The sequence below is a fragment of the Furipterus horrens genome, unplaced genomic scaffold (genome assembly GCF_987537825.1).
Source record: "Furipterus horrens unplaced genomic scaffold, mFurHor1.1.pri manual_scaffold_4, whole genome shotgun sequence".
Lineage (NCBI taxonomy): Eukaryota > Metazoa > Chordata > Mammalia > Chiroptera > Furipteridae > Furipterus > Furipterus horrens.
Window position 1 is genome coordinate 148,490,752 of NW_028327174.1, and position 14,867 is coordinate 148,505,618.

General features: G+C 36.6%; 1 protein-coding gene across 1 annotated transcript in view; it reads right to left on the reverse strand.

Annotated features, from left to right (window-relative positions):
- KDM4C (lysine demethylase 4C) overlaps positions 1–14,867 on the reverse strand; it is a 439,327-nt gene that overhangs the window by 323,064 nt on the left and 101,396 nt on the right. Inside the window, exons 7-8 of the mRNA XM_090274104.1 lie at positions 8,610–8,713; positions 4,476–4,613 (exon numbers count right to left, since the gene is read on the reverse strand). Coding sequence (XP_090130230.1) covers positions 4,476–4,613; positions 8,610–8,713 — 242 coding nt within the window. The remainder of the gene's footprint in view (positions 1–4,475; positions 4,614–8,609; positions 8,714–14,867) is intronic.

Below are 14,867 nucleotides of genomic sequence, written 5' to 3' on the forward strand. Positions count from 1 at the left end.
TAAGGCAGTTTGGGCAGGTATGATAAAAGGGGGTGGGGGGACTATTGGAATTAAGTGCTAAAAACAGAATATATCAAAAGGCAGTAAAATATTCACATAATTATAGTTACTATTTTTATTTAGTTGAGAATATAAAACATCCAGGAATTTGCTGAAATTTGGAAGAAGGCTACTTGGACTTAGCACAAATATTGGAGTGGGAGTTCCAGTCAATGTTAATCATTTCTTAAACATATACCACATACCAAAAGGTCATGAAGACAGTCAAAGAAATCCACAATAATCCCCTCTCCCATCCTACGCCAGCCAGAGATGCCAGGAGAAGGCAAGCAGCCAATGGTGAAGGAAGCAGTCCTTTATCCCTTGCCAGAGCCAACCCAACTCTCACTTCTTTGCTCTCATCAAACAGATTATCCTCCAATTGATGAATTCATAGAAATATGCATGGTGCCTGGCATACAGCAGACAAGCACTTTGATGGAGCTTTGCTCAATGGCAGCCACCTGAATGGGCTGAAAAGGTCCTATTAATCAAAATCCACTGGCTGTCGAACAGATCATCAATATATCAGTGGACCTGGGGATTACCTTTTCAAAACCTAGAGCTGTTTTTGTTTTTGTTTTTTTTTAATTAAAAAATAGCCTTCTAAAACAGGTCTTTTTTAAGTCACAAAATCGGAAGTACTGGTTTGTAATATATGAAATATAATCAGTGGAAATCCCACATTAGTTAATTATTGTTGCACTACAAACAGATATTTTGTCAGATGCTTTCATATACTCAAATCAAATATGTGATAAGTAGCCCTGACTGGTGTGGCTCAGTTGGTTGAATATTGTTCCATGAAGCAAAAGGTTGCCAGTTCAATTCTCGGTCAGGGTACATACTGGTTTGCGGGTTCAGCTCCCGGTTGGAGCATGTACAAGAGCAACTGATCAATGTTTCTCTCTCACATTGATGTTTCTCTCCCTCTCTTTCTCCTCCCATCCCCTCTATCTAAAAATAAATAAATAAAATCTTTAAAAAATAATATGACAGGTAAAGCAGATGTCATCCCCCAATGCTTAACTATGAAAAAGTATGCCATTATTTTTTAAATTATCCCTCCCAAATGCATAACTCATCATCACTTGTGACAACTTTTTAAAAATAATTATCATTTAGAATAAATTGAAAAAGGCAAAGAATTAACACAAAGTTACAAATTTGGTAATCCTCAAAGCTAAGCTTTTTAAGTGCAATTCATAATTTATCTACCATACATTACATTTGTCTCCATCAAACACAAAAACTAATTGCACAACTCACTAATTTCCCACAATTAAAACTACACACACACACATATGTGCACACACACACAGTAAATTCATAAGTTTGCCTAAAGAAACAGACTTGAAATCGATAAAAATATATATCAAATTAAGTGATAAAAGTCACCAGAATTTGCCAAAAAAAAAAAAAAAATCACAGCACACTATAATGTAAGAAAACGTATTAACTGAAAATAGCCAAGAAAACATTAACATTAAGGAATATATTTAAAAGTGTAAGACTGTTTTAATGAAAAATTCTAAATTGTATCCACTACAAGTTTAATTTCCTATTTTTAAGCAAAATAACTAAAATTAGTGACATGACTCCAAGTAGATTCTTAGTATACCACCATGTCAGTTATTCATCAGAACTCTCTGTGTATGCAGAATGCCTAGATATCCATGTCTGAATCCCTACAATTTGTAACGATCTGTAATTATTTTATTTTATATGACAAAAGGGATTTTGCAGATTGTTTGCTCTGAAATATAGAGAACCATGTGCAAGAACCTGAGAGAGGCCTCTAGGAGCAAAAGACCTGGCTGACAGCCCAAGAAGGAAAGGGTAACTCAAGTCTACAACTGCAAGGACCTGAATTCAGCCAACAACCTGACTAAGCAAGGAAATGGATTCTTCATCAGTCTCCAGTGAGGGATGCAGCCTACAAGCACCTTCATTTTTGCTTGGTGAGGTCAAGGTCAGACCTATAACCTACAGAGCTTTGAGGTAGTAAATGGGTATTTTTTTTAATCACTAGTTTCATGGTAATTTGCTACAGTAGCAATAGAAAAAGAAATCCTCAGAGTAGCACCACCTCACCAAAAGTAGGGGAAGGGTGGAGACAACACCTAAAAGCATATATAATTACAACAATTTTAAACTGATTGGTCAAAACTGCATTATAACCATTGAGCATTTCAGACCTAGTAAAATACCCAGAACCAAGGGACATCAATGATATCCCTTGATTAAACCAAATGCTATACAGTAGTCCCTCTCTATATCGCAGTTCAATTATCGCGGCCTCACTGTATCGCGGGATTTTTTAAAAATATTATATTTAATTATTTATCGCGGATTTTTCACTATATCGCGGGATTTTGCAGTACTGTATACGTATGTTGTTAAAGTTACATAGGTTTAAGAGTGTAGAATAAATTTAAGGTTCCTACTTCACGGGGGGGGGGGAGGTGTGTGTTCTGGAACTTAATACCCACAATAAGTGAAGGAATACTGTAAATCAACACAGCATGAGTGCATATAAACATACCTAAGTTCTTTTCCCCTCACAACATTTTATGGTGTAAAGAGGTATTTCTACTTTATATAGGAAGACATTAAAAGAATAAATGACTTTCCTAATGTTACATGGCTAGGTAGAAGAAGAAAAGTTCAGCCTCAGCGCCCTGCCTCCTCCACCACAGTACACTGCTTCTTAACAATCCCACATTTCTAGGTTCCAAGCAGTAAGATTTCAAAATGGATCACTATAGACTTCTCCGACTTGGTCACACTCCACTCCACATCCGCACGTAAATTTGAACACACATTTAAGCGTTGGGAGAAGCTATTTTGGTCAATTTCTTGAACTAGATCTGAAACATGTTGTACACAAACACCAACTTATTTTTCTGGTGACTCTAACAGCTGTGATAGCTGACTATGTCAATGATTAAAGATGCAAAGTATAAAATAGCATACCTTGTTACAACCTTGAGGCTATGACACCGTTTCAATGCAGTTTCTAGCATTACATTTCTGCAAAAACACTGCAATAGCCAGCCAAGGCACATACACACTGAGTTTTCTATTTTTTTTTTATTAGGTTTATTATAATAGGAAGGATGTGTAACAGGAAGAAATAGTTCAGTTCTTTTTCTTTCTAAATTACCCCTGAAATAGAAATTACTCTGAACAGAAAAAATTTTCTAATAGCAGGAGCCTTTTTAAATGTCACAAATTCATTCAAATGCTTCCTGACCTGCCAAAGGGCTATACTTTTTTAAATATATTATGCAATTTTATAAATACACAAATAAATCAAACCCAGAGTTATCTTCCTGAATATATTTATATCCAAATACACCCAATGGTTCTGCATGCAAGTTTTATCAATGTAGAATGAATAATACTAGCTCGTACCATGCAGTGGCCAAGATAAGTCCATGTAAGCTGTGTATATCATTTTCCACTAAATCTATGTCAACTTTACACACTCTGTAAAACACAGTTTCATTAAAAAGCTGCTCTCTTCCTGCCTGCACCAAAAGAAAGCAACCTAACAGAAGCCACCAACACTTTAAGGGTGTCTTCTACTATCTAATGCCAGAGGGGGAAATTAATTAAACTTAACAGAAGTTGTTTGTGAATGAAAATACACAGTATGTGAAACTAAATTAAATATACTGGATGGAAGTTGCAAAATTGTATTCTAAATTTAACATGAAGATATATTTCTTATTCTACATTATTACTTTCAAGAATTAATTTCTGGCCCTTGCCAGGTAGCTCAGTTGGTTAGAGTAGCACCCTGATACACCAAGGTTGCATGTTTGATTCCCAATCAGGACACAATCAAGAGACAACCAATGAATGCATCAGAACAACAAAAATTAATCTCTCTCTCTCTCTCTCTCTCTCTCTCTCTCTCTCTCTCTCTCTCTCTCTCCACACCCCCCCCTCCAAAATCAACTTTTAAAATTTTTTTAAAAGAATTCATTTCTGCTCTAAGGGCAGTTTTAATCATTTCTTACCATTTTCCCTCAACTTGTTTTTACAATTTTACTGAACTTCCTTTTGTAAATAGTTGTTTTTTAAGCTATGGACTGAACTCTGACATGAAGATAATTCAGTCATGGAGCCACAGGGAGTAATCAGAAAATTTCAAAAAAAAAAAGTTGGTGGCCTTAAGAGAGAAAGCAAACATTAGCTGCATAAAATTACCTCTCAAGGTAAATTGTTCCACATAAATTTCAAAACAGAAAAATGTAGCTACAAATGGTAATAAAGCCTATCTATGTAAAATCTAGTCTGAAATAAACTACCATGGTGAGAGGTACACAATGAGAAAAAAAATAAATGCTGCATGTGATCTTAGCTTTCCCTCAGTACTAACCAAAATACACATTTAATTTATGCTTTATTTTTGAGGCATAACTTACCAATTTAGCAACCTTCCCATAGTCAATCCATCTGATAGTAGCAAAATTTGTAGATTCTGCACAGTTGAAACCATGATTAAAACCAGCATGGTACCCATAAGGGAAAGTGATCATAAATTCTCCAGCCTCCTGAGTGATCTGCAGAGTAGAAAATATATAATATTCTCCAATTTTAAGACTTCTCAAATTGTGAATGAAATTAAAATATATTTCCCATGAAATAAATAAATAATGCCATGATGTCAGGGTTATACCAGTATAAAAGAAGTCCCCCTAAATCCTTTACTTAATCCTTTAATAGTTGTTCAGGAAACTTTTAAGACTTTTCTAAACAGGGTTTGACTAGGCCAACATAGTTCAATCACTCAATCCAAAATCAAATATATATTTTATATGAAAATGTTTTTATGTTATTCTAATAAGTCTGTTCATACTATCAATCAGTGTGTATATTTTAATATTTTTAGATTTTGCATTGCTGGAATTATATAACAGGACATATCATAACTGACATTTTTCAAATTAGAGCTACAAAAACTTTGATAATGCATGCTGAAAAGGTTTTATTATGAATTCCTGCTGCTAAAGAGTTGGTGGTATTCACCAAGTCATTCTTCCATAATACTTAGAAAAGTTTCAATTAACTATTTTATTTAATAGTAAAATTTCTGTCAAAAAATTGGTCAAATGTATGTATGTGTGTATGTGTGAGTGAATGGATTTTTAAATACAATTTAAATAATAGGTAAATCAGGAGCTAAAAAACAAAGATAAGAATGTGTTTATTCTATTTTTATTTTTGAAATTTAAAAAATGTGCATTTTTATCATCACTAAAGCATACAAAATATACCATGATCAATAGAAAAATAATAAAGTGAAATTTTTCAGTGTTTTTTTTTTTAATTTGCCTACTCTATACTAGATTATCAAGTTTATTACTCACTGGTTCATTCAGTCACCATGGTTCATTTCAGTCCTAAAATGCTGAGAAGTGAATATGCGGGTATGTACACGTGTGTAAATATATACAAGACACACTGTATGAATACAGGTATACACAGAGCAATTCACTTGCCAGTGTGGGAATGCTACGATGTTGTGTGTGGCTGTATTTTCTTTCCCAACAATTTTGAAATTTAGTTCATCATCCTCTCCCCCCATGATACACCAGCAGGTGTCCTACCACAATGAGTAGCAGCTCAGCTGCCACCTGGCAGGCAGAGAATGGCTTATCAGCGTTCAACATAGTTCCAGTTCCACCATTCTGAGCCATGTGAAAACACAGCCTGAGTCTCTCTTTTCCTGGTCTCACTGACTCTCATTAATTATAATTATGCTTGAAAACTAGAAACATCCTTGTACTATGAGATAAAAGGAAATTCACCCTGCTCAACTGTTTCTAGTCCTATAAAGGTGGGGGAAGAGGGTAGGACTGCTGTCACTGGGAAAGGGGAACTTCTGTCACTGTTCCAATGAATCAGACCTACAGTCCTTCTCTACTCTACCTAGAAAACCCTGCTGTTGCCACGTTGAAGAAGAGCACCTGCTCTCATTGAATGGGACTGTATAAATTTTCAGTCCCAGTTAGCCAAAACATAAAAGCCAATTTACTGCCTCTATGTAATAAACTGATTTTTTTAAAAAGAAAAAAAAAAGTACAGGGAAAAAGAATGAGTCCCTTTTATTATAAGACTAAACAGTCACTGCAATTCCATATCATGGAAGAAGTTGGAAAGAGTAATATACATAATCTAAAAGTAGACATTAACTATTTGTTAAATATACTTTTTATGTATGTATGAATATGTACAGATACACTGAAAGAAGAAAGAAAAAAAAATGTTACTCCAACTGTGAAAAGATTGCCTAAGGAAAAGGGCTGAATTGAGGAGAAAGAGTATCTTATTATATAGCATAGACTATACAAAGCCCTTCATATAGACCAGCAATTTTCAACCAATGTGCCACAAGAATTTTTAAAACATGCAATAACTGACTATTTAGTCAGGGGCACTTACCTCTTTTCCCTTAGACTGTCATATTAAAAAATGGTTACAGCCAACACAACAAAAGCCATCTAGTGTGAATAAATCAAAATTATATTTTTTTGTCAGACTAGCAAAAAATATATTTTGTGTATGCCACAGAATTTTAGTGATTAGTATATGTGTGTGATAAAATGAAAAAGGTTGAAAATTGCTGATACAGATGATCTCTTTTCATCCTCTAATAGACCTAATAAGTAGGTACTATTATTAGCCCATTTTCCAGATGAAGAAAATGAGGCTCAGAAAAACTGTAATTTACCCAAGTGACAGAATCAGGAATGAACTTGGAAAGTTTAATTCCAAAGCTTGTGCTACTTTGTCCCATGTTACATTATCATCATCAGAGAGTAAGTTCGTTAAAGAGCACAGTCATGTGTCACACTCCATTCACTGAGGTAAAAGGGGAAGTGGCAATATTTTACATAAATACTACAATTGTCAATTGGCCCGCTTGTCACTAGTGTCTCAACATCTGAGGACAAACAATCATCCTGCCACTTCCCACAGAAGTCAGAAAATGTCCGATCCTCATAAGACGAAGCAAAGCCCTGGCACATCTAGTGATATACCACGTAATACTTGGGAAGCCACAGCCTAGAAAAGCGTGCAGGGCACCTACCTCCTTCCCCAAAGATTGGAAAGGACCTACAAGCCCCGAAGACCTTCATCCTGGGAAAATAAACCAATCCCTCAATCCTCTACTTCATATAAGTCACTTTCCAAAGAACAGCTTGATCAATACCTATCACCAGCCCCAAACAGACGGTTGTTTTACGTTCTTGTGGGACTCGAGTTCACTTCTCCTCTATTTTCTAATATTCCAATTTAAATAAAAGTGCCCAATGAAGGTTATGCCAACCATCTGAAAGAAACACTCTCTGACGAATGTGTCCAATAAGGAAAAGCCCATTGCCCAGAGATGTATGCAAGTAAGACAGGGCCCCCTCTGGAGGGCACAGCCTCCAGCCTCTATGCCTGCAACAGTGCTGTAGCCTATCACCAGCTCTGCTGCACACCCATGGACATTCCCCACAGTGCACACTCAGAGTCATGTTTTTTGTCATGGATAAAAGTATATCACTAAGCCAGTGGTGAGAGCAACTTCATCACACAAGACAAATATGTGTCATAATGACCGACAGTCTGTGAGTGAGTGGGCAAGGGGGTGGGGGCAGGTCGCTTCAAGTTGGAGAAGGATTTTTGGTCCTCACAAAATTCTGCTTCAAACAAAGCCAAAGCGAGGTGGGGGACAGGGAGGCAGAGTGGACTTTAAGGGCCTGAGATTAAGAAGAGGTAAAGATTTGGTCACAGTAAAAAGCTTCTAAGGTAGAAAACAATGAGGATTATGGGAAGAAAGTCAAACAAAAATATGAAGATGAGAGGGGAGCTATTTTATACTGCTTCCACAAATACCTAAAAGTTCTCTCCTCCAACTGAGAGAGGGCTTTTATATTTACCTGGTCAAAAGCTTTTTTCATTTCAGCTTCTTCACATAAAAATTCTCATGTTCTGTAGTAACTCTGACCCAGTGACTATCCATGGACACAAAGAAAGAGGGCTCTAGCATGTACAGTCTTACAGAATTTAATCTTTAGAAATACCCCAAAGAAGCAATATCTGATTATTAAATCATCAGGCAATTTTATCCATAATGAAATCTCAATTGCATTATGTCTAAATGTGTTTAGAAGCAATACACTAGAATCATAATCATTGATTCTAACCCACCAAACTGCCAATAATAACTATTCTGAATTCTTTTTCAAAAAAGACATAAATTACATTGCACATATAAAAAAATTCAATGTAGAAGTGCTACATCCTATTTTGTCAAATGTGCTACATTTTATTATCAGTAGTAAACTATAACAGCATGAAATCTCTAGTAAATGTATCCTGAAATAAAAGTAACTTCAAATTACTATTTAGATAAATAATTGTTATAAAACATGAATCTGAATTTGTCCCCATATCCTAAAAATCCCACCTGAAGTCAAAGCTATATTAGGGTTGTTAAATTCATCTTAAATACAAACGCTGCAAACACAAATGAATCTGTTAAAAGAGTAATAATATTAATATACCTTATCAAAGGGAATACCATACTTCTTCAACACTGAGGGAGATATCAATGTCATCTTGTGGCGAAGAAATGCATCACACCCTTGAGAACTGCTTGGGAAAAAACCTAAATGGAAATAATAAATATAACTAGTAATTTATCAATCAAGATAAAATTTCAGACAATTTTTTAAGCTTTGTGCTGATATTCTTACAAAACAACAGCTTTATGTAAATACAAGCCAACTTCACCACCGAAGAAAAAAAAGCTCATACTAAAAATTAGAGTCGGAATTCTTAAAAATCAACAGATACATACTTATATTGCCAAAGGTTGACTTATATACAGAAAGACCTACCAAGAATTATTTTCATAACATATAAAATTACAAAACCTGAAACTTACAATTTGTAATAAATTTGAATTTACTCTGCCTAATATCTGACTAACAGACAAAATATTAAGGGAGGTTAAGACAGATAAATATGTGTTTTAATAGAGGAATCTCTCTTTTAGACATTTACAAGTGAATGTTCAAGAAGCATTTGTCTCAATGTCAGGCATACAGTAGACACATAGCAGTTTCCCACCTTTCTTTATTTCTAATCTTTATTTTTAAGTTTCTAACTTTAAACAGTTTAACTGCTACTAATTTCCAACACCAGTCAAATACTTGGCAACCTGCCTCACCAACCTATATGGGAGTAGCATTTTGAGGAGGCCTTTAAATGAGGAAGCTAAACATGCAGCAATACTTTATTCTACAGCATATTACAAATCAAAACACAGTTGTTTTTCTCCATTACTGGCTTCAACCCTGCAGTTCTGTCTGAGGCAGACTCATTAACTCAGTTATGCAAGCTAGAAGAAAATGAGCACGCTCTTTACCTTCCCTGCTTAGAGGGAAAAACTACCATGGTGAAGGGAGTGGGCAAGTAAGAAGACAAAGAGAAGAGAAACATGGGAAAGACAGGAGAATCACAGAGAGAGAACTCAGAGGGAAGATAGAACCCACCAGGAAACCATGTGCAATGATTATGAGTAAAGTGGGACAAAGCACAGATTTTATTTAACGCCTCCACTGTCAAGTAAATGTTACCTTATCTAACTCTGTGGGGCACTACAGGTAAATAGCTCAAGAATGTGACCAATTTGACAAAAGAATTACTAGCACATATTAAGTAATCATGTACCGTTTTTATCTCTTAGCATTGTGGGGTTTTACAGGAATATTCTTAAAGTAAATAAACCTTTATTGATGCCACCACCAAGTGTGTGAAGCCACAGATTATCAGAAGAAAGCAAATCAAACAGCCAGGAAAGAACCATTAGGGTATAAGGAACCACCTTAAGCACCTGCACCTGGATTTTAAAAAAGAAAAATAGACAGAAATCCAAAACAGTACATGCCAACAGAAACAACAAAAATACTATCATTTTCTACAATACCAACAGGAATAAAAGGAATGATTTTTGCCACATATGGTCATTTGAGGCAGCCCTCTATTTATGGTTAATATTCATAATATATAAATAGAAAATAAAGCATTGTGGCAAAGAAGCAACCCTTTGAAGGAACGCAGACTGCAGTGAATGGAAAGAAGTACCACACTAATGTAATGGCCATATCCATACAATACAATGTCCTGACTCATATCACAGAGTAAAGAACAACAGGGAAGTCCCCACACACAAAACCCATGGAAACATTTTAATAATACAATTTAAATTGATCTATCAAACTTTTCAAATCTGTAGCTTTGTACAGCACTAAATGAATTACATTTTAAATTAAAATCAATGAAGAAAAAGGACTCTATTTAATTTTCTTTTGATGTGGACTTGTAATCAGAACCTGAACAATGTGGTGACTGGTCATAAGTTCATTTAAATTAAAAAACCACTGAAGGAAGGTAACTCGTAGTATATTAAGAATTTCTGATTGGTTCAGAATTTATATTTACAACAGGCTATCAGAATCATATTTTACATCACCCTGGAAAATACCTCATAAACAGCACAAATTACATAAAAAGCATGTATGTCAAAATGAACTTTTACATCAAAATACCTGGAGTACATAGTTCATGCCCACCCTCACATCACAGTCTATAAAAAGTATTTTGTTCAATATATATGCAAGCTAATATAACCAGAATAATATTAGGTACAATATTTTTTAAAACTTAAAATGATGCCAGCCAAAGAAATGTTAGTATCTTTCATAATAAATAAAAAGGCAATTTTTCAGTCACTTGTATGAAAAATAACAAAAACAAGTTTGATATAAAAGACAATATTTAACTAAAAATTCAACTTAAGACTATCAGTTTTTTTTTAAGTTATGAAATAAAGAAAACACAATATGAGTTAAAATTTTTGTAAATTCTTTAAAATACGCATTTCAGAATCATTTTTACTATTCTAATATTTAATTACTTAATAGTTTTTTAAGTTTTGAATAATTCATTTGGAAGAAATCTTCTCTAAAACTCATCATATTTTAATGATACTACTGTAACATTCTATAAGACTTTCCAATTTATTGGTCACCCAGTGGGATAGTCCACACTTTCACAATCTTGAAGACCAAGAAGTTCCAATAAGGAGACAGTTCTACACTGATCCCTAAATCATCCAGCAGTAAAAACAGCAGCTAGCATACCACTGCCACACCTCACATGCCCCATGGCCACTAGGTTATAATGCCAGGTAGAGAAGAACACACAGATAAACCTGACACATCTTTCCACTTTTGTCATGATAAACCACTTGGTTTATTTTTACATAAAAAGAAATATATTAGGAGAGCAACATACAAAATCTACATGGGTATTATATCTTGGTGGAAGCATCTGAGAGGCAGCCTACTGTGAGATACAAACTATGCTGTGCGACTTTTTATACATCTTATAGGCATTTAACACACAAGATTACCTGAGCACCAGCTTTCCCTCTCCTTTACTGGTCTCCAACAAACACACAATTTTTTGGTATTAAACAGTGGAGCTATTTTATACCGAACAGCTAATTGCTTGAGTTATTTGAAGCTAATTCCTCTTGTCCACATGGTCAGAAAAACAAAGAGTAACAGTTGTTAAGAACTTGGTACTTCTGGTCAAGATGGTGGCATAGGTAAACATGACTCGGCTCCTCAACAACCACATCAAAATTACAACTAAACTATAGAGCAACCATCTGAACTGCCAAAAATCGAGTTGAATGGTAGTCTGACAACTACAGAATTAAAGAAACTGCATCCATCCAGACTGGTAGGAGGAGAGGACATGTGGAACAGGCTGATCCTACATCCACATGTGGTGGATAAAAATTCAGGAGGGATATCTTGTGAGCGAAGAATCCCAGCCCCACACCAGGCCCCCTAGGCAGGGTTCAAATGCCAGTAAGATAAGGCCACATAACTTCTGGCTGCAAAAACCAGCAGGGATTGAGTCCGTGAAAAAAACTTATGGAGTCCCGAGCAGTTCCTCTTAAAGAACCTGCACACAGACATACTCAAATTCACTCACTCTGTGCTCTAGCACCAGAGTAGCAGCTTAAAAGGTACCAGAGGCAGCCCTGGCTGCTGTGGCTCAGTGGATTGAGCGTCAGCCTGCGAACCAAGTGTTGCAGGTTTGATTCCCAGTCAGGGCACATGATTAGGTTGCATGTCAGGTCCCCAGTTGGGGGCGCGAGTGAGAAGCAACCACACAGTGATGTTTCTCTCCCTCTCTCCTTTCCCCTCTCTCTAAAAATATATAAATTATTTTTTTTAATTAAAATAATAAAAAACAAATAAAAAAGGCACCAGAGGCATAGAGGGAGGAATTGGTGTCTGGAATCAAAGCGGGGGCTAGCATAAAGCTTTATCCCAGACAGAAAGGTCAGTTGAGGTCCTTGTCCCTTTTCTGAACCCTCGCCCATCAGAGCCAGAGAGCAGGCAGGCGGGTGCCATATCTGAGACTCCATAAACCTGGCAAACAATGTTTGCCCCACCCTGGAGATCCCCTGACACTCTGTCCCACCCAACTTACAGGCCCACGCAAGCTGTTAACAGTGACTTTTCTATATGAATGGCTGGTCTTCAAGCTTCACAACTTCCTAAATCCTCTCAAACAAGAAAGAGCCAACCTCAGTGAGCCTCCAGACTCCATACCTCTTGCTAAGTGGCTCCAGGCCCAGCACTAGGAGCAGCCAGCCTAGTTTCACAGCTGGCTTCTCCTGGGACTCTCCAAGCCCAGCACAAGTAGCAGACATTTCACATTGCTTTATAGTTCATGCAGGGTAGACCCAGGCAAAACACAAGTGGGGGCTAACCTTGGCCTGCACCACCCAGGAAACCCCAGAGCCTGCACACCCAGTGGACAGCTACAGACCACATTAGAGCACTACTACCCTGCCGCTGCACAGCTGACCCTCCACAGAGGGTGAAGGTTGGTGCTCAGAGGTCACAGCAAGTCCTTGCAACTGACTGGCCTGAGTAAATCACTCCCATTGACCTAAGCAGAAATCAAGGCTCAACTGCAAGAGGGTGGACTTAGCCCACACAAAGGGCATACCTCAAGTACCCAGCATGGGTGATAGGGGAGTCTGTGCCACTGGACCCTACAGGACACCTACTACATTAGGCCACACAACCAAGACAGAGAGTCATAACAGCTCTACCTAATACACAGAAACAAACACAGGAAGGCTGCCAAAATGAGCAAGGAAAAATGCCCCCCCCAGAAAAGAACAGATCAAAATTCAAAAAAGAACTAAATAAAATGGAGATAAGCAATCTATCAGATGCAGAGTTCAAAACACTGGTTATTATAATGCTCAAGGAACTTAGTGAGGACCTCAACAGCATAAAAAATATCCAATCAGAAACAAAGGATACACTAGTTGAAATACATAACAATTTACAGGAAACAACAGTACAGTAGAAAAAGCCAAGAATCAAATTAATGATTTGGAACATAAGGAAGCAAAAATAACCAATCAGAACCACAGGAATAAAATAATCCAAAAATACAAGTATAGTGTAAGCAGCCACTGCGACAATTCAAGCATTCCAATATTCATGTCATAAGGCTGCAAGAGGAGAAAAGCAAGAAACTGGAAATCTATTTGAAAAATAAGAAAGAAAACTTCCTCAATTTGGTGAAGGAAATAGACATACAAGTCCAGGAAGCACAGAGAGTCCCACACAAGATGGATGCCAAGAGGCCCACTCCAAGACACATCATAATTAAAATGACAAATGTTAAAGATAAAGACAGAATCTTAAAAGTAGCAGAAGAAAAGCAGTTAGTTACCTACAGGGGAGTTCTCATAAGACTGTCAGCTGATTTCTCAAAAGAAACTTTACAAGCTAGAAGTGACTGGCAAGAAATATTCAGTCATGAAAAGCGGGAACCTACAGCCAAGATTGCTCTACCCAGCAATGCTGTCATTTAGAATTGAAGGACAGATAAAGAGTTTCCCAGACAAGAAAAAATTAAAGGAGTTCATCACCACCAAATCATTATTATATTAAATGTTAAAAGGACTTATTTAAGGAAAAGAAGATGAAAAACTACAAACAATGAAATAGCAATAAATACCTATCAACAATTGAATCTAAAAAACAAAACAAACAAGTAGAACAGAGACAGAATCACGGATATGGAGCGCATTTTGATGATTGCCAGGTGGGAAGGAGGTGTGGGGAAATGGGTGAAGAGGTCTTTGGAACCATTCTTCCAATCCAAAGATGTTAGAGAGATGAAGTCTAGCATACTAAGGAATATGTACTCAAGGGACCTCAACTGAGTCCTGAAACTCTAAAACCATTCACAATGTTTGCTAAGACTGCCTCAATACTGCTAGGAGTTGCATAACATGGGAAAGTGTAGAATCACATAAGCCCTCTCAAGGACCAAGACACATCCAGGAATGCCCTGTATTCAATATAAAAGTGATCATATGTAAGAAATATTATTCTAAGTGAAAGAATGAGATCCAAAAGGCATATATTGTATAATTCCACTTTTATGACATTTTAGGGAGAGAAACAGATTAATGGTTGTCAGGGCTGGGGGAAAGGATTAATGCAGAAGAGCACAAGAGAACTTTATTGCAATACTGCTCTACAGCTCAATAACGGTGGTAGTTACATCACTTTATATATCTGTCAAAACTCAGTACAGTAGGAAGTCTGTCCGGAAAAAGTCCAGCCATTGTTTGGTTTGCACTACATTAATGTAACCTGGAAGCCAAGGAGAGTAGACTGGAATACACATTCGTAAACAATCAA